This window comes from Pelodiscus sinensis, chromosome 6 (assembly GCF_052426305.1).
Source record: "Pelodiscus sinensis isolate ZL-2025 chromosome 6, ASM5242630v1, whole genome shotgun sequence".
NCBI lineage: Eukaryota > Metazoa > Chordata > Testudines > Trionychidae > Pelodiscus > Pelodiscus sinensis.
Genome location: NC_143057.1, coordinates 3788715 through 3815996, shown reverse-complemented (window position 1 = coordinate 3815996; position 27282 = coordinate 3788715). Strand labels below are relative to the sequence as shown.

General features: G+C 41.8%; 1 protein-coding gene across 4 annotated transcripts in view; it reads right to left on the bottom strand.

Annotated features, from left to right (window-relative positions):
- GAK (cyclin G associated kinase) overlaps positions 1-27282 on the bottom strand; it is an 81650-nt gene that overhangs the window by 25524 nt on the left and 28844 nt on the right. For 3 of the 4 annotated variants that reach the window (XM_075931303.2, XM_075931308.2, XM_075931304.2), the window contains exons 11-22: positions 25325-25448; positions 23274-23323; positions 23031-23179; positions 19449-19571; positions 17484-17617; positions 16103-16297; positions 14446-14563; positions 11090-11169; positions 10543-10736; positions 8878-9036; positions 7751-8242; positions 6053-6223 (exon numbers count right to left, since the gene is read on the bottom strand). In XM_075931303.2, coding sequence (XP_075787418.2) covers positions 6053-6223; positions 7751-8242; positions 8878-9036; positions 10543-10736; positions 11090-11169; positions 14446-14563; positions 16103-16297; positions 17484-17617; positions 19449-19571; positions 23031-23179; positions 23274-23323; positions 25325-25448 — 1989 coding nt within the window. The remainder of the gene's footprint in view (positions 1-6052; positions 6224-7750; positions 8243-8877; positions 9037-10542; positions 10737-11089; positions 11170-14445; positions 14564-16102; positions 16298-17483; positions 17618-19448; positions 19572-23030; positions 23180-23273; positions 23324-25324; positions 25449-27282) is intronic. The other variant, XM_075931306.2, reaches the window with a different exon arrangement.

Here is a 27282-nt window from a genome sequence, read left to right as displayed (position 1 = left end):
TGTTCTTTCAGCATCAGACGTACTAGATACATCGGTAGTTATTAGTAAGTAGTATTTAGCGCCTCACATCAGCATTCCCCCCAACAGTCTGCAGAGAAACTAACATACAAGAATAATGCCCCATTTTGCAGCACATTTGCACTCCCTGTTCTTGACTGCTATGGCCACAGGTGACCAAAGAGGCACAATGCAATTGAAAAAGTTCTTTGGGGAAGTTAGCACATTGTTTAGCATCCACCAGGACAGCTAACCGAATAAGCATGTAGGCACTGTGACCTCTTCACCACCATCCAGGACAATATTATGCCTTTTCCTCTTTCCTCAGCCTTCCTCCCTCAAAAAGCCTCACTTTTTGGAGGCTGAGCAAAGACAGCAGCACCACCCCGTGTGTCTGGAATATCTGGTTGACCAAAACATACTTTGAGGCTCCATATTTTTCTAGCCCACTCATCTTCACATGAAGTCAAGTCTCTGGCACTTGCAACGAAATCCTTTACAATAAGAATCCTGTGTGACTGAAGCATTCATAGCTACCTCAGTCTGCCAAGGACCCGGAACAAAAGTTAACAACAGCCCTATTCATCTAAATGAATGTTAACTCAATTCTAATGAATATGCCTTAAAAAGCCAGCACTGAAATATTATATCATATATTAAATCTTAGCCACCTCACCGCTGATCAATTTAGCAGAATTCTCAAGCTAAAGTACTTCTCCGCTGATACAGGTAACCAGAAGACATAGGGAGAGAGGACAGCGAGTTTCTGACAAAGGTTACTGGAGACAGAAGTACAACTCCTAAGTAAATAGCCACCCTCTCTGAAGATATTACAACTACTTGTACCCCTAGGTTATTCCAAGTTGCAAACAACAGCAGGAGACTCTCAAGCTTCCACTTGTTCAACTTCTAATTATGTTATAGCTCTTCCCTTGCAATCTAATGAGGTCTGGCGATTAGTTACTGCCCAGGAAACTTACTCATTCCTTTATTATTGAATTACTCACACCCAGCACTGCTGTGACTCCGAGTTCAGCCCATCTCATTATTGTGGATTATTTTAATGAACAGTGACAATACTACTAATTCACTTCTTAATAAGTTGAAAATTGCTTCTCGATTCAAGTGACCCTTGCAGTTGTGTTCCTTGCTACGCATCACCGGACACGATTTCTCTAAGTCTCTTGCTAACCAAGTTGCTCTCCTTTGCACTTCAGGTCACCATCACTCTGTGCTTCTTTCACTCAGTGGGTTTCAGCTCTTGATGCAAGTGAGCACTTTCAAAGTACCTGCCCTACAATTACCTTCATATTCTCTATATTTCTTATTAAAATAAATGCGTAAATCTGACCACAAAGCGGGTAAAATCCCAGAGCTCCCCTTTGGACACCGGCCTGAAATGTTTTAGTTCTGGAGGTAAATTTGAGAGATTCCTAAGAGCTACCCACACCTCCCTAGTTCTGCTGCCGAAGAAAACAGGATGACAACTGCTGAACAACAATCTCACTAGTGAATCACTGCGGGGAGAACACAGGCTGGACAGAAGACCTCATGCCGAAATACTAACTTTGAGCCTGGAATTGTGACACAGTGCATAAAATACATGAATGTTTCAATAACTTATCAAGGAGATACAAATCAATCATAGCTGCTAATGTGCGACAGTGGAGTCCTGCAGGGACACAAAACTTGTATCCGCATCTGATCTGCAAACATGGTCCATGGGTATCCGGGGCATTTGCAGGGATCTATGTAACAGTAGGCCAAAAGCCAACTGGTGGTGGTGAACTTGCAAAGCCAACTGAAAACAGCAGGATACAAAGCTAACCATTCCCTTCAACCTCTTGATCACTGTTACAATCCTTCATGCTCCTGAGATGTAAACTACCTGAAACTATCTGACTTTGTTGATCCCAAATCAATTCGATACAGTACTAAGAAAGGAGAAATTCCAATTGTTCTATCTTCAAGTGCTACACAAATAGGACAACTCTACTCAAGATACCCGTTTGCTGCACGGGGTGGAGGGAGGACTAGGAGGCGAGAGGAGCACTTGAACCCTGAGGATATTTATGTTTTAGTGAACAGGGATTTCAGAGTATGCCAGAGGGCTTTGCAGAACGCAGATGGCCTTGCTCTTCACTGTGTGGACAAGCACCACGATTGCTGCCAGCCAGCCTTTTAGCAGCTCTCTAGTTCCTTCGGGTTTGCGAAAACACTGTTCAGTTCTGGAGCCTTTTTAAACCAAGAGTGTAATTTAACCAAGGTATACTTCCATGGGTTGTGCTGTCACCATTACAAAAGCATCAGCTCTCCATACCAGCCACAGAAGACAACTCCAAAGGTGACTGGCTTGTGAGACTGCGATTCACTCAGCCACAGCATAAAAGAAGGTTTAGCTGAAGTAACAATGGCCCATCTTATCTACACAACACCACCCCACAACGCGAAGCAACCTCAGCTGATCATCTGACTCCATCAGTTGTGGCAAAGAAGAAATTGCGTACAAAACTTCTCTGATGCTGGGTCACCACGAAGCAGAGCAAATAGAACTGGGAGAATTGCGGCCTGAAGCCAGGGCAAAAGGGTGAGAACAATGGAGTCCCTTTCCAGGGCAGAAAGAGAGATGAACTGGAACAGCCAAAAGAGTGTCCAACAGACCCATTCCTTTCCTCTCCCTCACCTCCCTGCCTTCGCTGTGTGGGGACTGCTACTTCTCTCTTCCCACTCTGGTTAGGCTGGGGGGGGGAGGGGGAGGGAGAGAATGTATACACTTTATGGACTCCCTCTTTCAGCCACACCCTTCCTACCTTCATCCAGGTGTTGCATCTCTGGTGGTGCCCTTTACTCTCTTACTCACCTTAAGAGGGGAGACAATTGGGGACTCTGGGGGCTTTTCCACTTTCCAACCAGCATCCAGGAGGGCTGGCTGGAGAATATAGGTTACAACTGCCGCAAGGAAAGTTCCTGTGAGGTGGGTGGGTAGAGGGTCCCAAAGGCCTGAGTCCTGCATCAGTCCACAAAATTCCCTTCAGCCTCAGCTGTGCAGGAAGCTGAACCTGTCTCTCACCATGTTCATGCACCTTCTCATCTCCTTTGAGCGAGTCACCTTACAGGAGTAAGAACAGGTGCAGCCAGACTCCCACTTACTCACCTAAATGAAGTGGCCCCATTTTCAAGATTGCTTAATATAGAGCAGTTCCCGTCAAAAACTCATTTAGTTTTCATCCCAAGAGGTTTGGCTTGCCTAAGTATGTACGAGAAACATAAACCCAGAAAGCAGAAATAAACTGGCAAGGGACTAAATGACCTTACGCCAAAAAGTCAGAGACCCTAACAGATGCTAACGGGAGTGACAGAAGGGAAAAAAAACCAAAATGATGGCAATTAAGCAGGATACATCATTAGAGCCCTGTGTGCATATGAAATTTGTAGCCGTATCCAAGCTGTAAAAATGGACCTTGGATATAAAGCAAATATCTGCAGATTGGCAGGGCTCTATGAATAATACTTAGCGACACATTCCTCCTTGCAAATAAACTAAGAAACAGTTTTGAACCCATGTAACAAAGACGACAAGGCAGGCGATTTTACCAATGTCCGAACAATAAAGCCAAGGAAGTTGTGTGGCTGGCAAACCATGGCTCTTCCTAAAACATTAAAGGAAACAAAGTTCTCACAACGACCGTGAGTGGAAGTCATAGAACTCCTGGAGTATATGCACCAACATACTTTCTGGCATCTGGCCTCTGTCTTGGTGTGCAGACGTGGCCAGTTTTCCAGAGGCAGTGTGAAGGTTGTTTTAACCATAGTGTGCACCTCACGTGGGGGAAGGGCCACTGTTATTTGTGATGTTAACTATCTACAGGATCTCATCCCGAGACCATAAGAATTACTCACCTTCAGAAAATAGAGAACTGTGTCCCTGAAATACCACGGCTCTCAAAATCTGTCTCTAAATGGCTCCCTTGCCACTGAGCTTCTGTTTAGACATGTTAAATTATGAGTGGGGATCTCACCTTAAAAAGCTTTTGCCTACAGTCTAGTATTTACCTTACAGTAACCTCATCATTGACATCAGGGCCCTGGTCTGCTTGGTGCTCTACAAAAGTGTCATTAGACCTGGCCCTGACTCAAATTGCTAACCATCTGCAGGCACAATTCAGTAAGTGACCAACAACGGAAGGCAGGGAATGAAGACAAGGGACCAGTAATATCATGAGCTTACAAAGACTAATCCTGATGGATCTAAATTGGACCTGAAACATTTTGAAGAGCCACAGCACACTACAGCCATTGGTGTTTCCTTCACGTTCGCTCCCATCCCCCGGAGAGAGTTACATGGGCCCACTACCTATAGTTTTCCTCATTCATTTGCTTCGCCTTCTAGGTAGGCCGCTTCCCAATCTCCTATTTAACGGACATTATTAGCCCTTTATTTAAAAACATTGCAGTGTTCCTACCACTCTAAGAGGACGAGGTCCTTTCTTGAATCAGCATCTCTGATATGTCTATTAACATGGATTTTAGAAAAGGACCCTTATGCTAGGGTGTCTCATTATTCCTTGGGCAATTCATCATAAACATGTGGCACAGTGCTGATTTGTTCTACGTACAAAATGCATGGTGAGTGGGCCTTGGTTTTGCCTTTTAAGATTAAAAAGTATGTGCACGGATATTTCTCAGATTTAGAAACCTGAGATGTGTGTCTTTTCCAGGGGTGGCTAAGTAGCATTGTCCTTGCTTTACAGCTATGACAAATGAAAAAAGAAGTTGGTTGTTGCTGATCCATCAGCTTCACTCCCAGAAGACAATTACGTTTTTCTGAACGGCAGTGCAGTGCCCTACCGAGGGACCGCCTTCACAGAAAGATGGTCACGTGCCGATAAACACACTATTGTGTTTTGTTTATGCTCTGTAGTTCAGCCATGTTTCTAATACAGAATTCAGTTTTTACAGTTAAATTAATCTGAAGGTATAACTGTTGTGGCACATTTACTGCATGACAGTTATACTTGTGAATCACACCTCACTGAATATTCAAAAATTAAACTGAGCATTTAAAGGGTGAAACAGAATTCGTGTGTTTTCGGTTTTTCATTAATAGGGATATATATGTTTTAAAAGTTTATACTCCAAATCAGATAACTCATTTCTGTCTAGTAAAGCAACTATGTCATCTACCATTTCATTGCATAGTATCGGAGTTAACTGACAATTTAATCTTTAAATGCTGTTGAGTTACTTGAGAAACTAGAAAACTGTACTCGCTTTGGATGAGCACACTGGTGTGTTGCCATTAAATAACAGTTTGTGTTACTACCTCTATCTGCATTTTTAGAAAATGAATCATTTCAGGTACTTACGATGATTAGAATGGTCTTGGATAGAATGCTCACTGGAGAAAGTCTAAACTCTCCCATTTACACTTTTTACTGGAATTTTTTATGGAAATAGTACATGCAGAAAAGGTTTTTATCTTTGATATCCGGAAAAAAACCCGGAAACAAATTAGATTACCTCCAAGTATTATGCAATGTGGCCTATAAATATATTTTAACAAAATTATTTCTGTACAAAAAAATCCAATTAGCCTCAGTTCTGAAAAGTTTAAGGTAACAACATTCTTCTAACAGATCCTTTTCCAGAATCCCTTTACTTTCCCTTTCCATGGCCTTAAGAACCCCATTCAAGCCTAAGTATAGAAATCACATTTACATTTAGTAATCTAGGTAATTTAATGAGATGGGAAACAGAATGAACGCTCCCTGCAACCTCAATTCTATCATGGTCATTTCCCAGAAAAATAATAAAATACAGGATTAGCAATTTTGGCAAAAGAATTTTACCAAGTATACTAACGCTATACAGGAAATGCTACTCGCTGGACATGTTCATCTGCGCTCTGTGAACATGGAGCTTATTAAAATAGCAGTCACAACAAGTGGATCTGTTAGATGCTAATCCACCTTGACTAAGCTGAGAGAGTAAAGAACTGAACACAGGGAAAGCCAGAGAAACCTTTACAGAAAAAACATGCCAAAAGCACACTTACCTAAATTTAAGAAGTCTGAGCTGGAAGAAGGAGGTGGTGCGCTGTGTGTGGAAGGAAATATACTAGATGTAGATGTTGCATTTGGATTAAGAAAGTCTCCAAAGAGATCAGGACCAGACACAGTCGGATTCTCAGATCCCCGTGACATTGTGAATGGGTCAAATGGATCAGCTAAAGAGACAGAAAACAAAATTATCTTTGTGGCAGGCATTACTGCAAATAAGATCACAGGAAAAACTTACTTACACCCTCTTGGGCAGGGGCAATAAGGTGAGGTCATGGGTGTCAACTGACGCCGCCTCTTGAAGTTTCTCTTCTTTCCGGCAGGCGAGACAATCTATCCCTGCCCCCAGACACTAGTACTTACATGTTATTAGACAAGCAGAGCATCTCAGCCAATCACAGCCAGGGAAACCAATTATCCCTTGAATCGTAAATCCTTACTGACACAGTATAAAAATTCATAGCCACAAAGCTAGTTTTCTTCACACAAGCCGTTCCCCCAATCTTGTGTCATTCATTTCAGATCAGCCCACGCATATCAGAAAATTCGTATTAATTGAGGGATCTAAAAAGAAGTCACTGACAAGACAGGAATCCCAGAGCCCCAGCTAACAAATTGTAAGCACAATGGGCCATTAAACTAGCAAAACCGCAACAGAACTGCCCTAGCGTCGGGGAGGTATAACTAAAGGCATTTCAATATACCCAGCGTGGATTTTTTAGAATAACATTTACAGTGAGGAAACTGACAAAAAATTAGGTTGAACCACCATTTAATGCTGCATTAAACTTGAAAGAAATCTTCATTAGAACAAATACTAGTTCTACATCAGGAATAAACAGATGGATCTTTATTTCCTTAATAAAGGAAAGCAGGACTCCTATTACATACATCAAAATAATTTGCATTCCAAACATCAGGCAGTTGCATGGGCTCCTGCACTTTAGTCTTATGCAGCTTCGGGCGCTGTATTACATGAGAATCAAGACCTAGCACTAGCCTAGTCCTGTTCGCACACTGTCAAAGCATGAGATTAGTAACATCGAGTAGTTCTTTAATGATGTGTCAGTAACACTTCCTGGACCTCTTGTCTTGTGACAGGGATAAATGATGACTGTATATAAGTGCAGGACTCGGATAGCAAGGACTAAGCTGCCTTTCATGCCAACTTGCTATCAATCCTTTGAAAGCTTAAGGGAGAAATGGGTTATCAGCCTTCCTCATCTTGGATCCAGAGAGGAACATAAAACAAACACTTCTGCATGTAGGAGAGCAAGGTTTTGCTTTTCCATGAATATTATTCTTAAACAAAGTGAGATAAATGTGTGTAAGTCTCAGTAGAAGTTATACCATAAAGTCATGAAAACGGAAACACACAACACTGCCAACATCATATTTTGAATCAAGGTGGCTTTTCGAATGAAGACAACAGTTCCTTACTGTAAACTTGAACAATGTGAAACGCTGCTAAATGATATGAAGCAACGATTCAGTCATAAGTATGACAAAAGTAAGTAAAAAGCATTGTGTGTTCCTTTCGAAGGTTCTGATGACAGACAGCAACATCTTTCTGGGATAGAGCAACACATGGTACTAACACAGTAAACAAAGAGAAAAATAGTAAAGCAGCTAATAATATTGCCACATTGCGTTCATACCGGCTCACAATTCCAAAACAGAACCGAGTTACATACCAGCAGAAGACAGTGTTGTGGGTGGAGACGTGCTCTGGTTACTGGCTGAAGGCGGAGGTTGACTGCTGAAAAAGAAGTCAGTTCCTTCACCTAGGAGGTCCCCAGTTGACTCTTCTGAAATCTTGGACGTGCTATCCACAAATAAATTGTTCAGCAAGTCTGCATTGCTAGATGAACTCTTCATCTCTGAGGCAGGTTGGTTCTGCTCTGACGGCACATCAGAGTCTAGTCCTAGTAAATCGACATGGTCTTCTAAGTTAGGTTCTTGTGGTTGGGCAGAGGGAGTTTCAAAATCGGCTTCAAAAAATAAATCTGCATCTTCTTCTGGAGGAGTGAATTTTTCTTTTTCTTCAGCCATCTCTGTTCTACCTTCACTAGGGAACGCAACCAATTCTTCATCTGACGGCTCACTTTCACCCCTGTCATCACACAGGCCGGGATGGTGCTCTCTGGCCAAGCGGTCCTCTGCCCCAGCCTCTGGGGCTTTTCCTTCTATTGAAGGAACGAAAACAGATTAACCCTTTTAGAACCCCTTCAGGTTAACCAGATTTGTCTGCTCAAGCAGGACAAACCAGGTTCAGGGGCCAGGCTCTGAACTGAACAAGTTCCTTGTAAAAAAGGGTTGAGGGGTAATGAAAGGTGAATGAATAGCCTCCGGCTTGTCCTGCTCAGAAAATGTGTGGAGATGGAGGGTGATGGGGGGAGGGGAGGGAGAGAGAGATGAGCTTCTTTTCCTGCAGCTTTATCCTCCAGCCACTAGAGGAAGGATTGCTGCTAATGAGCCCTAGCTACAAATTCTCCTCTTCTCTCTCCTCCCGCCCCCCCTCCCCCGCCCCGATCTTCTTCCATCCATGGCACATGCTCCTCTCCCCATAAACAAGGCCCAGGGAGAAGAATGGCTCTGACTGCCAGGAGCACACGGACTAGAAATGCAACTGAGTAGCATATTCCTCCACTGCTTAACAGGTGCAACTATTATCGCTCCAGAAGTAAAGCCTGCCCGGAGATATGATCGAAGTCAATAATCCACCACTGGCATCACAGCAATTGATGTACTCACAGTACCGGGAGAGACTGCTGATGCATTGCACAAGTCCTTTTAGTAAACAATTTGTAACTTCACCTACCTTCCCAATCCAGAGTCCGGAAGAAGTTATTCACATCCGTGTTGATGCTGTGAGGAGACTCCGGCTCAGTAGGTATGCTTTCGGGAGACTGCTCTGATTTGGACTCTTCTGCTTCATACTGCGCTGTTGACCCTGGTTGCCTAGGCAGCTCGGGTTTACCTGTCAATGGAATTTCAAGCCAAAAACCTCAGAGATACGCACAACTAACATGAACTCAGATTGTGTCAATCCTAATCTGCAATACATAGTAAGGGACTAAAAAAACCATACGAGTCAGGAAATGACTCTCGGTTGCCATTCAGGAGCAACCTGATAGGCTGTCTGTAGGAAAAAGTCCCTACGGCTGTGAATTTAGGATGGAGCAGGAGCCCTAGTTTCAGCCACATACAACAGCAATGAAATTATATTAAATTATCAGACTTTAAATTCTAGAAGAGTTGTGTCTCCTATATTTAAACTGATGTGACTATATTCAAGTCAGTTTCAATTTCTAGCCCTTTGCTGCATACCAATAACACTCTGAAGATATCACAAAATAGAACATAATGGATACAAGGGCTGTGAGCAAATTTCAGCCGTTTCAAAATACAGGACACAGAAGGATCCCTCAGTTTCTCTTCCTCCACAAAACAATATCCAAAAAGAACAGGATTAATGAAACTCATAGAACTTACTTAAAGTGTAGATTAATGTAAATCAAAAAATGTAGTTCACAATATGGTTTATTTGAATGTCCTAACTAGAACATGCTATAAAAGGGAGATTATATTCAGGAAAGAATGACAAGGGTTAATCACAATGCAAGCCTGGCAGAAACAGAATTCTAAAAACATATGAAAAGGGGAGAAGTGACTATGCTGAATCAAGAGAAAAGTATGGGGGTAGAGGAGAGGAGGAAAAAATCAAATGCAGTCAAATTTAAAAGATAAATGAGCAGAAAGGCAGTTATTGAGGTCTTGCTTAGTCTCTAAATACGGCCATGGTAGAGAACCTTAAAGAAAGGATGAAGAAATAAGACATGAAAACTAACAAGACCAAGAAAACCCCCCCACTATGTATGACAATGCTGGCTAAAGTTAGTCAATTATATCCAGAATGTGGACATTGAATAAACAGGACAAGAAGCAACATTTAAAACGAGATCCCTTCTGGAACAATGGAGATACACTAATGCAGGGACAAACTTGAACGCAGCTAAGCCATAATGCTACTGGCTATGCACAAATATTATTAACAACAACAACAACATTTTGAACAATGAGTATGAAAAGCCACTTCTGGAGAATGCGGGAACACTTTGAACTGCACTGATGAAAGCGTAAGCTCGGCTAATTGGCAAAAGCGGAGGGAATTCTCCTCAGGTTTTGGAGGCAAAGGGCTCTACCGCCAGGTATTTATGTTTGATGTGTCACTCCAAATAGGGCCTCTAGAGCTTTAGGAAAAGATGAAAGCAGTGTCTAAAAGACTGGGCTCATTACAATGTGGTATTAGGAGAAAACTCTGATTCCTTTGCAACAGGCAAGGATATTGCATGGCTATTCACAAAAAAAATAAGTGTCCCTTCTAATGGTCAGTTAAATTTATGTCTGAAAACTCAACAAAATGATGCTTTAAAAGGATCGGACACCGGCTCAAGTTTCTAATGGTTCCAAAATTAAGCTTTACCAAATTTTGATAGAATTTCTTGTTGTTCCTCCCGACTGGAAAAAAGGATCTTGGGATTCAGTCCCTTGAGGTTCAAGTTATCCCACGGTGCTCGCTCACTACTGGGTCTGTCTCTGGGCTCCACCTCCACTTCTAGATTCACTTGAAACAAGTCAGGGTATTTCTCTTGAATGTCACAAGCATCCAGATCATACCTGTAATATGTTGATGTAATAAAATCACACATCAATTAACTTGCAAGGCAAATATTCAGTCAGCTCACTGACTCATCATTTTGGACTGCAGCCAGGTAAGTGACTAGCATGGCTATGGAATTGGTGTGCAAAGCTTAAAACCAACTGGATTTTTTTAACTCTTTCTCTACTTTAATCTTAAAGGTGTGCATCAAGAGATGCTCAATCAAAGGAAGCGTAGCCAATCAAAAGCCAGAAATTATTTTGTTGACAATGAAAGCTATCCATTTCCCACATTAATAAAACAGGTGATCTGGAAAGTAAAATACATTTGAAAAAGTTTGCGCAAACAATGCTCAGCAAAATATTCATACTTAGCAAATTTCACTGTGGTGGCATTCCGGGGCACAAAACCTGTGTGGAACTGAATTTGGAACATCTTCATTGAAGCCATCTACGGGGAAGAGAAAACGGTAACTGCAAAATCCTGTGTAACAAAATAGGACTATCCGACTTTCCTTTTGGTGGACAGGAATGTTGATATTAATAAAGGTATTCTCTTTCAGTTCAGTAGCTCCACACAGCATTTTTCTTGGAATGGCAGAATTTGGACGTCTCTATTTTTCAGGTAAGTTGGCAGGGTCTTGGTAGAAAGACCATCAGAGACAAGGCACCTGTTTCTAATCTCACACACACCTGTACATGTTGGGAAAAGCTTCTTCAAAAGCTACCTCAGCATTTTCCAACTCAAGACAAGCAGTAGCGGATTAGCCATTGGGCAGACAGGGCCCATGATTGGGTACCTTGGACAACTCAGTGTTCCCAAACCCTGACCAGCTCTGCCTAACACTCCTGCCAGAGAGCAGGAAAAGCCCCTCTCTCTCTCTCTGCATGCTTTGATCCCCAGAATGAGTGCTGGGAGGGCAGTTCAGGGCAAGCCCCCACTCCGACACGCAGCAGGCTGACAGAGTAAGCCTTTGCACCCAATCCCAGCTGGAGCACCAGGAGAGAGCTTGGGAGAACTTTGGAAAAGGAAGAGGTGGTGTGGGTTCTCCCCTTGTTCTGGCCATAACCCCTAACCTGCCTGTAAAGACAAGACACAATTCTGCAGGATAAAATTCTGGCCTGTCAGCAGCTTTTTCAGATTAACTAATACTTACAGGATCCACCTATAGCACTGCTAGAGCATCTGAAACAGAACAAGATGTATGAATCAAGTAGAAGTGTGTCAGCATCTCAGTATGTCATTTGCAGGTAAGGACTTCTGTCTGTTTCCAGTGTAATATACTGGCCTGTATAATAGGGGTTCTTTAAACCAATTCATAATAACCATCTAACTTATCCAATTCTTCCTGCTGCTGAATGACAAGATAATTTTTCCTTCTGCCAACATTAATATTTTCACATTAAGTACGTGTGTGAATAAAACCAAGCTACATCAGTCCTGGAAGAGAGTTTGCCAAAATGCACACAGAGCAATACTCCCTTTCATTCATTTCAGCCCAAAGCTAATGCCACCATTGAATCTAGTTCATGCTAACAAGTGACCCATGCTGTAAAAGAAGGTGAAAAACCTCCAGGCTCTCTGCCATTCTCATCTGGGGGGAAATGCCTTCCTGACTCCATACATGGCCATCATCAGTTAGACCCTGAGACTTTGGAGACTGGATATCCAAACTTGCTGTGGCTCAGCTTTGATGAGTAAGAGTCAGTCCAGCCATGGACTATCTTCTTCTCTAAACCCGTCTCATGGAAGGCTGTCATTTAGTGTACCAACTAGCTTGGATTTCTCCCAGCAGCAGACCATTTTTGCCAAGTGCCTCGAAGAGGCACAGCTAAGCTTGGCCTCCACGGTAGTCACAGAATCACTGAGACAAGGCTCCCATGGAAACAAAGCAAACCTTGGAAATCTGAAGGAGGAATTTCTCAGACTAAGTGAAGCGGGTTTAGTAGAGAAATAGAATAGTGGAAAAAAGGGACAGGCTAACTTCTACCAGCACTGAAAGTATTTGCATTTGCTTTGGCCCATTACATTTGCATGTTAAAATACAGTTTCCAGAAGTTGTATGTTAATAATGCTTTCAGTTCTGTAGGTAAATAATCCTGAAATGTATACACACTTCAATTTTTCACATATGTCCAGACTTCACTATGGCTACACCCAAGTAAGAAAAGCTAGAACTTTTCAATAGTTTGGGTCATGAGAGACTTCATCTGCAAGGCTGCCTGCCTTTTATAGAGTCTGGAATATGTTAGCTTTTTCAACTGAAAGAAGAATCATCAAGCAAAAATCCTCCAATGTCTCCTGCCTAGTGAAGGACGGCAAACGAGACTATGCACTGAACCAAGCCACAGATGGACGCTGGGCACTGGGATAGATGGGCCTCCTAATCAGTACCAGACGGCAGCTCCTAAAATCCCACTGTACTATTGGCTCAAATACCTATTCTGGTTGTTGTTTCTGTGTTCTGAATCTAAAAAAACCGTCACTATCATGTAAGTTAGCACAGAGGTGTATTATTAGGGTGCCCCAGCATGATTGTGGCCAGGTGTTTGATAGTCCAGCTCCCTTGTGGTGAAGAAAGGAGAGGAGGCAACCTGTGAGTGTTAAATGTGCTGGGATACATGTTCTCTAGTTTGCACAGCTGTCAGATGCGGGGCACTTCATGAGTGAAGTGAAGCAAGGCAGCAAAAAAGGATGCTGAAGGGGGAGAGGGGGATTATCGCCATTTTTAGGCATGCTGAGCCTCCATAAAACATGCTGACTTCAAGGGGAGCTACTCTGTGCGTGGCACTTAGGAACATAAGTGGCTTAATTTTTCAAAAACGTATGTGTTGGATGTTAATTTTAGGCCCACACGCTGTGACAATCATAGTTCAAGTGGCTTCATTCCACATCTTAGGAAAACGAGTGTCAACTCTAGCTAGTTAATCACTTATTATGTGATCTGAATTCTGAAGAGTCCAAGAGCGATATTTTATAATGAAAATGCGCTCTCCCCAAAATGGCCAAGGGAGGTAGTCTCTGTTCCCGTGAGACCTCGAGTAGTCTGTACAGGTTCCATCTGGTGCTGTCTCACAGAACAAGTTCATTCCATAATTTAGAGGCATGACAGCAGCAATGGGTTTCAAACATGATACAGCACTGTAATCAGCGTCTCAATTAGCCAACTGACAGCCAAGAAGGTCGCTGTTTAAGATTCTGTTTTGGTGATTTACCCGTGGTAATTGATTGTCACACTGCAGTTTGACTTCCAGTCATGAGAGCGTACTCAAAATTCCTTTTGGTGGGAAATATAATTAACAAATGACGACTCTTGCCTAAAACAGAAAGTTTTAGTTTTTGTCAATTTTAAATAAACTTTCAGCAGAACCGCACAGAGGAGCAAGAGGCACGCACTTTAAGGTCCCAGACATGGGGGATCATTACCAGCTGTGAAAATGCTGGCTTGCCAGAAACTGCTGCAAAAAGAGGAGCCAACTGTCCACCTGTCACAATGCTGCCCAAAGGCTGCCCATTGTGACAGGAATGCAAGGGAAGCTCCTAGCCACTTGAAAACTGCAAACTCTTTCCACAAAGGAACATAAAAGCACAGAAGGGCAACAATGCGACCATTTACATCAAGCAGCCACTATACTGCAGAACACAGTAGCCATGAAAGGGACCCTGGGGATTGCCCTGTATTGCAAAGAATGAGCCCTGCAAATGCACCATTAAGCGAATCATTACCTTGGCTTGGAGTCTGCCTCCTAATGTTGACCTGGCGTGATAGATCACAATGAGAACATCCCCTTGCACTGTTACGCCCAATGGGATTACAGCTTTGCCATCCTCAATTTTGAAGTCCCTGAAGAAAAAGCACATCTCATAATGTTTCAAGAGAAATGTCTACTTGGAAATTAAGGTTATTTTTTAAACACCTATTCTGTCTGGTTATTCCAGATCTATGTATGCAACCTAGAGATTCCACCTCTTTCTTTCCACCCCCACCTCAGCCCATGGAACTAGGGCTTACTTTCTGAAGTATCCAACAATTTTAGAGTATTTTATGGGAACTTATAATTGTCAATCTCCCCTCAGAAGACTAGGGTCCATCTAGATCAGCCTCCTGTGTTGCACAGTGGCAAAGAATCAGATTGCTTGTTACCACACTACTGAGCTCACCATAAAATCCATTGCCATATGCCTGCATGCATCACAGCAGCGAGACATTGATTTTCCTATCGCCCACTCCTATTGCTTTCTTTGTTGCGCAATTTGGGACATTACCACCCACATCTGTTTCACGCAATGCCCTTCTCTGCAGGACAGTATCTGGCTGTGCCCCATGGTGGGATCGATTTCATAGTTGCAGAGAGCTCCGGGTGACTTATGAGCAGGCATGTGAGGGAATCAGGGACACACTGACAAGGCCATCATGCTGGTAGCACAGATGCACCCGCACATGCTGGGTTCCTGAAAGACCATCACTTAGAGGTCATCTTCTACCACCTGTCCATTTCATCTCTCTGGGAAGCTCTCCTAACCCAGTGTGTTTAGAAGGTGCAACCCAATTTTCCCCCTTATTTTTAACTCCTCGATGCAGGCTTGACTTTCAAATGTCATTGGAATCTTTCCCCACTCCTCCTTACCACCAGAGCTTGGCATATGAGAGACGATTCCAACAGTACGCTGCTGGTACCAAGTCTCTTCCTGCCTAGGTCCCAAACTCTCCCAGAAGCATAACCTACACCACTGGCACAAAATTATACCTTCCTGCTCAGCTCAGTCTGCTCCTGGAAGAGATGACAGGAACTGCTGCTGTGTAACAATCCAAATCCAGTTGGATTAAGGAAAATAATTCGTGAGAGTCTTCCAATGAAAAGACCAGGTAGGATAAAGCACAAGCACCTTAAATCAAATGGGAGTTGTTCCCATCTCAATACAGTCTTTCCCTAGTACAGGTGCTGCTTTTATTCCCTGAGCTGAGAACAAGTTGCTGATCTCTGCTGTGAGTTCCCGAGCCTTTCATTTTAAATAGCCAAGTTTTAAAATGGTAAGCAGAATTTCACTAGGCACAACCTTACAGTGGGTTCTAATCAAGCGCCCCCAGAACACATAATACTGGTTTAAATGCAAGCCTGAATACTAACTGTCCACTGCTCTGAGACTGTGGATGGAATTAGGGCTTACAGCCAGAAGTTGGGTAGCATATCTCCATGTCTGCCATCAACAACCCCCAAAGTAAAGGCAGACTACACCTATCCTCCTTTTCAGTGCTGAGTTTCTGTGAAAGGTGTATTCACTACACTGGTCTGCTTTTAATATTAAATCCGTTCTGGGGGGGGGGGGGGAGAGAGAAAGTTAAAACTTATAATTTAGGAAACAAGTTACAAGCTGCACTTACTTCATTTTGTCATATTCCTGTGAGGTAGTGGTCACTCTTTCGTCCCCAACGTACACTTCACAAAAAGGCCGGCAGCCGTTACGCAGCTTGCTGAACAGAGGAACTGGTGTCATGATAATGGATTTGATCAGGATTGGCTTGCTGTGAGGAATAATGGGCTCTTCCGCCATCATGTCACACATGTACTCGATGTACCTGTCAAAATAAACGGGATTCATTCAGAAAAGACAGCCTAGAAATGCATGATTCACAAGTTGCCTTGTCATTATAAATACTCTTTTCAATAGTGCTGCATGACGCTTGTAATTTACAAGCGCAAGGGAGTGCATTTAACAGCCCATTAGGAGTCATAAGCTTCATTTTATCTAACCTTGCGTGGAAAGAAACACAAAAGAGCAAAGGAAAAGATGTTCTAAAATGTGTGTCTAAAAACACTTCGCCCATGGTCAGCAGAGAGTTAATACAGTTGTATCTATGCACAAATTCCCATACTGCTCTAATTTAGATACCTCTATGGACCCCATCAGCACACTAGTTGAGTGCCTCAATCTTTACACCATTTCTCTGTCCACACCTCTGGGAAGTGTTCATGTCCTTATTGTACAAATGGTGAACGGAAGCACATGGATTCTTTGTTATGTGGTGCATCCATTAACTAGCAATCACCGTTCTCTCTGAGTGGCGGATGACAAAGCTTTCTCTATATAAACACACTCGCTTCCCTGCCTCTAACTTCCACTCCAATGCATTTGATCAAGTGGGTTTTACCCATGAAACCTTATGCCCAAATAAATCTGTTAGTCTTTAAGATGCCATAGGACACCCTGTTATTTTTGAAAAACTCAAGTTAATCTACGGTTGCCAAGAGAGATGATACAATGGACTAAAAAGATATACACTTTTACTCTTTGTATAATAGACTATATCCTCTTAAATATGCAATTTATTGACTGCAAATAAGTACTTGTTATCATTTGGACTCTAAGATGGAAGAGAGTTCAGATAGCTGGAACTTACACCCAAACAAGCAAGCTGCATTTTTTGTCTCTTCCACTTTGGAGAACACAGATTATTCTTTGCTTTGCAGAGAAATTTTTAGGACCATTTTCACTAGAATTCTACAACTTCAGCTCGCATCATGTTGGTTTATACAGGTGATCCTAGTTACTGAGTAAGAGATTAAAAAATATTGCTGACTTCAAAAATTCACCCACCTCTATGGGTGACTCCTTTGGTTAATACTTTTATTTTATCTTCCCACCTGACTAGTTCCTATATCAACTCCTTCATCCTACAAATCCATGTGATAATTACTTTTTACAGTGCCTGTTTATATGCGGATTTGCCTCAACAACGCTTTGAGAAGAGATGGGTACTGTACCTTTTATGAGAAGGCCAAATGCCAGGTGGACAGCGTTTCATACTGAACATGTAAACCGCAGCCTCCGCAGTAGTGAAGAGACGGCAAAAACATAAAAAAGAGCAAACTACAACAGCAGATGCTGCTCTTCCATCCTATAAAAAATTGTGACCTAGTTATTAAATCTAATTTAAAATGTTAAGACATTCATATCCTTTATTTCAAGTTATGAACTAGACCGTAATTTAGGCTGAGAATGTCTGATTTTTGAACCACGGTTTAATAAATCTTTACTGTTGTGGGTTAAAACAGCAGTAAAACCTTACTGTTATGGCAGCTTCTGCACCAGCTTTACAGGAAAGTTAGGGCCTTTGGACGTGTTACTAGAGATCTCATAGTCCCCCTCAATCCAGAAAGCCGACGGTTCAATGTTGTTTAAGCAGGGTAGAAAGCTTTACTTGAGGTCTCCACATAAAGACTAATTACTTCTCAAGTAGCAGGGCATACATTATGCAAAACAGCATCACGGCCCTTGCACAAATATAAGTGGGAAAAGACAATCCTTAATTTTGTTTTTCCAGCTCCTTGCTGCTGTTACACCTCTACAGGGAAACAGCAACAGAACTATGAACAGCATTTAGACCCAATCTAATTCTTTGCATAAAAGACATTTCAGGACCATGTAGTACATCTTCTAATTCAAGCCACCAGGTCAGCAATGTCTTTTGTCTTCCTGGTTTCTAAACAGAGGAACTTCTAAGAGAGCTGCAGATGGCAGGTACTGCTCATTTCTAGTCAAGTAGAAGAATTTATGTCAGAATTGTATGGAGTGCCTGGCCTACAGCCATACCTCACTCAAGCTTTCATCCATGTCACAACTCAAACAAGGCACAATTATGTACATTAACTGAAGAAGGAGACCTCCAACAACTATTGCAAGGTGTGGTGTTACCTCAAGAGATACCACTCCTGAGTCAGGATTGAAATAGTGCCCCTAACATGATATTTAGAGGCACTACAGTAGTGGATGTATCATCTTAGATGAAAACTGAATTCCTAAACACGTCACCATTAAACATTTTCATATTTTTTTCTTGAAGGAAATGGTCTACAAAAGTTGTTCTGGCAAAGTCCCAGCTTAGGTAAACAGTTTAAAAATTCTTCCTTTAGCTCTGGCTAGAGACAGTGCTCCTATTCTGTTCTTGGTAGGTTCTTAAAACTGGGCTCTCATCATTAACACACATGAACATCTTCCTTCAATAAGCAATAAGATTAAGATCTGTCATGTGTTTATTCTCTCATTAAGCATATGCAGTATAGTGGTTTCTGCTAGAGAATGTTTATAGATACACACACAGAGCTCACTTCTTGCCTTCAACTATTGTGTACCATTGCTATGCAGTTTTCGTTATTTTCATGCTTGGTATCAGAGATGGCTACCTATACGTGGCTGAAATACTGTTTTAGGATATTTCAAGATGAATTCTACATTATAGAAAATAAGGCTATATGTAATTGCAGCAAGCAGAGGCAATTTTCATGGAACTCTCTGGGTCAAAATCTGTAACAATGCAAATGTAACTTATACTGAAGATAGAAACTGATTACAAATGGATGCAAGGGTGTGTGTGTGGGGGGGGGGAAAACGTACATCACTTGGTATGTAAATAATGCCACAGACAAAACTGCAGAGGCAGCAGGCAAGAACATTTTCAGGAAAGGATGAAAGCAGAACTTCATTCACACAACTTTACCTTTCTCCCTCTTGTAAATTATTTTTTTCCCCGATACATGCCCAGGAAGCAAAAAGGTAGTATATTACACTATTTTACCACAGAGACTCCTTTTCTTTAAAAAAAACACAGACCACTACAGAATTGCCTCTGGACAGTAAAAATAATGTTATTGATTGAGAAGAACTGATTGATACCCACTGACACCTAAAGCTGGACTAGATGAAAAATTTCAAGTGTACCTACTACTTACAAGGCAGTGCACAATGCAAACTTTTTTGTGATCTTGCTTTAGCCATAAATGCATGTTCTTGCAAATGCTGAAAAGGTTTTGAAGATTTGGTGAACGTCTTGCTGGCCAACCACATTCAGAAACCTGGGTTGAGGAATGGGGTAAGAAAATAAAAATGACTGCAACACCACTTACACAAGCTGTAACACCACCGCATAGGCAGTTCTATTAGCAAATATTACATCCAAGAACAAATTCAACAGAAACAGTCTCACATAAGATCTCACTTAAACAATACGATCTTTACAATGTTCAGCCCAAAAGATCTTCTATCCTGAGAGTGGTCGCTAGATACTCAGAAATACAAATAAATAGCTACAACATTAAGAACTAAGAGCCACTATTAGATAATGATGCAAAACAGCTTCCATTCCAACTGATAATAATAAGCTCACAACAGTCTGAAACATTCACTTTATAGATCAAGTTTCTCATGCTTGGTCTCTGCCCAATTAAAAAAAATTGAACTGAGAAGTTGTTGAAAGGGTTTTTTCCAAGTTACAACAAGTTATGCACCAACTTCCATAGGTAAAGAATAGTCTAACTATATTTTAGAACAGGCTTATCACAAAATGGGGCAAAGTATGGTCAGATGCTTTATTCGGTTCAGGGGAACTATTTCAAGTAATTTTATCTCAGATCACTGTGTGCGCTCAGTGACAGCTTGATGAGACTTTCACGAAGTGGATTGAACTTTGCTTCATCATTGCACATTTTCTTGCCCAGACTGGTGGGACAAGTGGCAAAGAGTCTGTTTAAGTACTGGGGTTAAGTCTACGTTACAATAAACCCCCCCACTGCATCTTGTGTCGGAGCCTGCGTCAGCTGGCTTGGGCTGTGGGACTATAAAACTGTAGTGCACACGTTTGAGCTCGGGTTGGACCGTAGGCTCTGAGACCACCCAGATCAGGAGGTCTCAGACCCTGAGCTCCAGACAAAGCCTGAACATTTGCTCTTCAAAATACTCAGACCCCGAACACAGGTCAGGAAAAGTTGGCAGAAGAGAATTTTGCTGACATAGGCAGGTTCTGGGCACCTAGAAGCTATTATATTAGAATGGGGTTCAAAACAAGCCAGGCGAAGATTCCAAAACTAGCATTAACTTCAACCGTAACAACACAAAAGGCAAGAAAATTCAGAGATAGTTTTGTATTGGTGGATAAGGACAGGAGCAAGAGTTTAAGAATGAGTTTGAGAATTAGCTGCCTGCCAGGCTGAGTGTATCCCCAGAGGAGGAAGCATCCACTTTGCAATGCCTAGCAAGCAAAGTATTGAAGTTGTGAACTTGTATTCCTCTGTGACCTTAACACCACAATGAATCTCAAAGGGGAGCCTTTATCTCTTGAATGTTGTTAGCTTCTCATATGGTTGCTATACTCTAAAGTGTAGAAACGATCTTTGGGTGTCCTACATTAGTAACGTCCAGAGACATCAGCAGCCTGGTGTGTAAGGCTCAATAAATATGAAAAAGGAAAGCTTCCTGATTCCAGTGACACAGAGAACTTACTGTGTAGGATACATTTAAGGTGTGGGAAGGAAACCTTGCATTTGTCCCCACATACCTCTGGCCCTTGATGGGAGCCAAATCAGGATTGGTTTGACAACAGCATTGACAAGTTCAGACCCACAGTCACCTTCTGACCACAATGGAACAAGCAAGGACCAAGTCACCGACACGATATGTGAACAACAAGGACTAAAACTTCAGGCCACCGAAGGCTTTGGATCTGCCAATTTCCACTGTGTCTTCACCCATGCCAGGATCTAACTGCTTGGGCGACAGACACTTTAAATGGGTCTAAGGAACCGGACAGCTTATGGGAAGACTTGAGTTTTCTGTCCAGGGAACGGAATTTCCATAAGTTGCAAATATGATCTGACTTGGAAAATCTGGATAAGGTCAGGTTTTTTAGGGAGAGTGCTACATTTCAAGGAACTCCATAAAACTTTTTAGTGGTGAAGGCATGTTGCTGAGTAAGCTCTTACTTTCAGGGTTCTTCTGTCCCAAATGCATTATGGATCATAACCTGATATTAGCACTGTTTCTGGGGTGTACAATTAGGCTAAGGCCCTCAGGATCCCTCAGTCTTCCAGGCTTAGTCATTCTCCAGGCAGCTTTAAGCCAACAGCTCATCCTCCGCATCTAAATTCCAATCCTCATGTTTCCATTTGGAGGCGTGTCAACCTGAGATTTGGCAGTTGAACCAGTCACAGGTTTGTTGAGAGACAAGAATGAAAGAAGGAAGTGTCAACTGATACTTTAGGGACTCCCTAGCTAGTATCTTTGGTCCCAGGTGTGGGCAATAATTTTTGAAGAAAGAGGGGAGAGGCACTTCACCAATTTAGAAAGCTGTTGTGGGCTGACTCAAAAGAGGCACGACTTCAGGTGGAAGGGGCCATCCTACCCTAATCGGCACTTTGCTTGGCATGGCCTGGGGTCCTTGCTCCCGGAGTTCTGGCCAACGGGAGGGACCTGGAGCAGAGGGGAGGGTGCTGGGGGCTAGCCTCCTCCCCCACAGTTGTCTGGGGTGGAGGCTTAGAATTCACACAACAGGGATCGCAGCTCCTGGCCCCGCTGCTAACCTGCTGCCTGGCAGCCGCCCAGCAGGCACGAGCCCTTTAAATAGAAGCAGCTGAAAGGGCTCACAGCTCCAGGCGCCGCTAGCGTGTTTGCCAGGGAGCCAGGACATGTGAGTCCTTTTACCTGCTTCTATTTAAAGGACTCACGCCTTCCCGCCGTGGCTGCCAGGCAACGCATTGCCTGACTGGCACAGGAAAGGTGTGAGCCCTTTAAATAGAAGCAGGTAAAAGGACGTATACATCTCCAGCCCCCAGGCAACGCGCTAGCGATGCTGGCAACGGCCATGTGGGCTGGATCAAAGACACAGGCGGGCCAGATGCGGTTATGGAGTAGGTTATGTCCTCACCCCTCCCCTTGCTAGGTTCTGCAGGACAGGAAAGATTTCATAAAAAAAAAGGCAGGCTGAGCTATGCTGCACCTGCCATTTCAGGAAGCATCAGGAAGGGAGGCCTGGCTAGATTGCTCACCTGAGCTAGGGAAACATTCATGGGCTGGGTCCACATGGACATCAAGAATAAGGAAGAGAAGGTGAAAGGGGGGGAAGGGGAGGGGGAAAGAGGTGAAATCCCAGTAGTGAAGCGCTCACAAATAGCTCCTAAGGCAGGGAGGGAATCAAGCCTCTATAAACAGGCAGAACACAGGTTTGTTCCAGAACCTCATTTACTATACAGAGGGAGGTTCTGGGTGCCTACATGTTTCTCTAGCCAAGCTAACACCATTCCAATAAGCAGCTAAATCCTTCCAATCAGCAAGTCTGAATTGGTGGTAAAAGCATGGCAGCAGCAATATTGCCATTAGACCAGTCACTTTTGTAATCGCTCATTTGTGATTTTAGTTAGGCATCCTAAATATTAAGGACAATTTTAGCATGTAACAAGAAGTGGTGGGCGGTCAACTCAATTTACTGTGGTGAAACACCTACTAAGGGAAAAAATCAATATGCAAGAAAAACTCATACACACCCTATTATGAAATCTTGAAGACCTGTATGTTCTTGGAGATAGATTGTAAACAGCATAGTTTCCGGGGTGTTTAGAGTCTAAAAATAATCGCACATCTTCTATGTTATTTTTGATGGCAGATTCTACACCTTCTGCTGGAAAGGACATCACTGAAAACAGAACAGCACCAATGTTTGAGGCATTAAAAACTTTTACAAAAGCAGAGTTAAACACAATGGATTAAGAAAGATGAAGCTCTCATACCAGCAATTCTGGAAGTGATGTACGATATATCCAGATCTCCCTTGGCATAACTGAAATAAAAAGACACATCTTTGTGAAGATATCAAAATAAATGTATTCAAACGCCACTAGAAATTTCTGAAGCAATTGTTTATTCTGGTAATGAGCTAGCGTGGAGATCATTTTTCTACCTGGGGAATATCATCAATCAGAGCTCTGTTTAAAGCAGGACAGCTGTGCACTGCAGGGTAATGCAAATATCGTAAGGCCAAATATATTTAAAGGAAGGTACCTGTTGTGGAATTAGATTAGATTTTCAAATGGAGACTTAAAAAAACCAAAGACGTTTGAAAAGAGACCAGGAAACCATGCCAACATACAGCCAGGGAGCATGGCAGCTCTCTGATCCCAGCCTGACCCTTGCTTACAGAACCTAGCTCTTGGGATTCCTCCAACTGCTGCCCCAAAACTACTCTCTCTGATGGACAGACTTCAGTCCAGTTGTGACCACTAGGCTAGACTGACACTGCCCTGGTTCCTTACAATAGGATTAAAATGAGCAAAGAATACGTAGGTGGTCTATCAGAAAAGGTTTCCAAACGCTCTAAATCATTTAGACCCATGGTGTCCCACATGCTAGCCACTAGTCACATGTGGCTATTTGGCCAGTTGAGCGTGGCTAGTTGACTTGAATAATGTGGCCAATTCGTTACAGCAGTAGCCACTATAGTGGCTTCAAAACTGGTTGGATACCACGGATTTAGACCATCACTTCATACTTGTAGTTATTGAAACTAAGACACATTTAGAATTTTGTTCAGACCACAGCATTTACCAAAGATCTGAGAAGCCTTTTTGCTTCCTAGAATTATATATAGCATAAGAATCATTTTTTGTCAACCTTATAGATAATGCAAAATTATTCACTGATGACTGAAAAGGTCTTTTCCATGATTCCATGACATGTTGGTCCAGTAAAAGATATTACCTTACCCACCATCTCTATGACATGCATCATCATATTTAATAGAGAGCAAATGCAATATACAGCGGAATACTTATGCAGTTATAAACTTTAAGCATCCATGAAGCAACTCACAAGTGAAAATATGCTTGGTTATATTGACTTAATCAGCATAGACAGAATAGAATCACTGTTTAAATACAAGACTGAGAAAAAAAGAATTAATTGAATTTTAATTTTGTTTTATTCTTTTATAACTAGTGAATACCGGTGACTGTTTTCTTAATGAAAACATCTTTAATATATTAGATAATCTGTAGAGAGAGAACTGCTGCAAAATCTAAGAAAGTTAAATCTGATGGCTTGGATATCAACACTTTTGCCTGGGCTGAAAACTTGTGGAAAGACTATGAAAAACAAGATCTACATCAATGTTCCATGCCAAGTTGGGATAGCTATCTAGGAAGGATACCTGCAGGGATCTCTTTTAGGACTGGCCTGATTCAATTTTTCAATTAACTGGGCCCAATGAAGAGAAACTGATGGGGAAAGACTTAAATTCCTATGCATTACATTGTTTTGGGTAGATTGGGACAGAAATCCCTAGCACATTTATTTTAATTTAAACTTCATTTTCAAATCATACACAAACTATTTTGGGGGCAAAGACACCTAATGGTGTCCTCTGAAAGGTGAATAGCAAAGCAAAATCTCAATAGGCTTTGTTCATTTTACTACTGCTCTCTCATGTACACAGAACATTAAACTTTTTTATTCTAATAGTATTCTTCATACGCTCTTCACTGTACTATCTCAGCGCCTCTCGCACTTTGCTACACCGTGAGGCAGGAAAACATTCCTACTTACAGACGGGGAACAGAGGCACAAACTTCAGGCCAAAATTTTAAAAAATGGATGACTAGAGTTAAACTATGGATTTAGAAGCTTCCATTTAGGCACTACTGCCGGGGGGGGGGGGGGGGGGGGGGGAGGGAGGGAACCCACCACCTTACATGCGACTTGCCTAGAATGCATTCTGTACTTTCCAACAGGAAATTTCTGATCTTCCCGTTTAGAAACTACCACCACAGAAGTTCTTGCTACTTACTTGGCCACAGACTGAATAACTTTAGAAGACGTATCCTTGATGTTTGTGAAAAAACGCTCTGTTCCACCTCTGAGAATATCAAAGAACCCTCCATAAGACTGGTCGACCTCTGCAACTGTCAGGCCTAAAATTCAAATGCAAATTAAAAATTTCAACTTCAAACAAAGCAAGGAATGTAATACAACTGTGCTCTTTACATGCCAAAAATCAAACAACTGCCAGCTACTCTCAACATACAAAAATAGGATCAGCCTTGTCGTCATGCTCAGACCCAGAATGAAGCTTTCAACTTCTGCAGGACAAACAGCAGAACAGCATTTTTCTATATACCCCACATGATACGGTGGTAAACCAAAACAGTTTACAGGTGTTATATTTATACAACAGGTAACAAATCATTCTGCATCTCTTTATGAAGCAAAGACAGACTACCAAGTGCCTGGCTATATGCATTTCTGTCATTTCACTGTTTAAATTGCAGCATGCTGCCTTTCCGTTTGGTGCCATCATCCTGATATGCAGTATGTCACTGCTAAGCTTACTTGAAGGCATTAAGTCATTTTACAGCCATTTCTGGTTTTACCTTGGAAAATTGCATGTATCATCAGGAATACTAACATTTCCTGTTAACAGCTGCTGGAGAATATCTGCTAATATTACTGCTGAATACATGAAATAGTGCTCTTTGACCCTGCGTGAGCCAGATGGCCAGACACGCATTTGAAAACAAAATCCTCTTAGGAAGCAAGAGTCACCTCACAGAGAATGAAGCATGGACAGTATTACTGAGTGATATTATTGGCAGTATAAATGTACCTCATTTTAAAAGTTTCCCCTTCAGATACTTTTTGTGAAAGTATATATTCAAATATTAATGTAACTGAAATCAAGGAAGAGAAAAATGTGCATGAAGTCAAATTATTAACACTTTGCCAGTCTTTCGCTTTAGGTGAAATATATCAAGTTCTCTGAAACGTTTATGCTCGAGAAGTTATCAATGTAATATTTAGCTGTGAAATGGTACAGGAACGGCTATTTCAGTTAGCAAGGATCTATATACAGAACACAAAAAAGGGAGTCGCAGGATATTAGAGACAAGGTATATGTGGTTAGCTTGAAAATCGTGTAAACTCAAAAGCTTGTCTCTTTCACCAACAGAAGCTGGCCCCATACAAAGGTTTTACATCTCACCCACCTTATTTCACTAAAAAAGTTCATTTGGCTTTCTTTACTAAATTAAATGTTTAAATATTTGTGACTCACTAAACAACTCTCTGAAACACAGACATTTAAACCAACTTATAAACTCACTTGAGATGAGTATGTCATTTTCAAATCAAATTGATCTTAAACATGTTACTTTATTATGATGACCAAGCCCCATCTGCTTTATTTCAAATGGAATACATAAAATTTGAGAAACAGAAAACATCTAAAAATAAAGTAAGCTAATATGATATGATTGCATTAGGTAATGTAAGTTTTAAAGCTGACTGTATTTCTATTCAGACATTTATAATCTGAGCTAATCCAACTCAAAGATGTTTTTGCATGCCCCCTAACTTTGCCCTTTGATAAAGTTTCAAAAGCCAAACTTGTTTCAGTACCCAATTACAATAAAATTAAACACGCAGAATATTTGCAATCTTTTAAAACATGGAATACGTAATGCAATGTGATGACACTTCTCTCAAAAATGTCTCAATCCACCTGCTCTGGATATGAATTCAAATTTGAGCAACTTCTGTGCATTACAAGATGGCTCTGTATTTTGAGTAAGATCACTTAACAGATTAGTTGATCTTCAGTTATTCAAAGTATAGTAAGCAATTGTCTGTACTCAACATAATATATTTCTGAAGTGGAGGTTTCTATTTGAGTTTATTTTGAAAAAAAACCCACCATTTCCAATCCGTTACCAATCTATTTTATGTGCTTATAGCATGTTCCAAATTTTA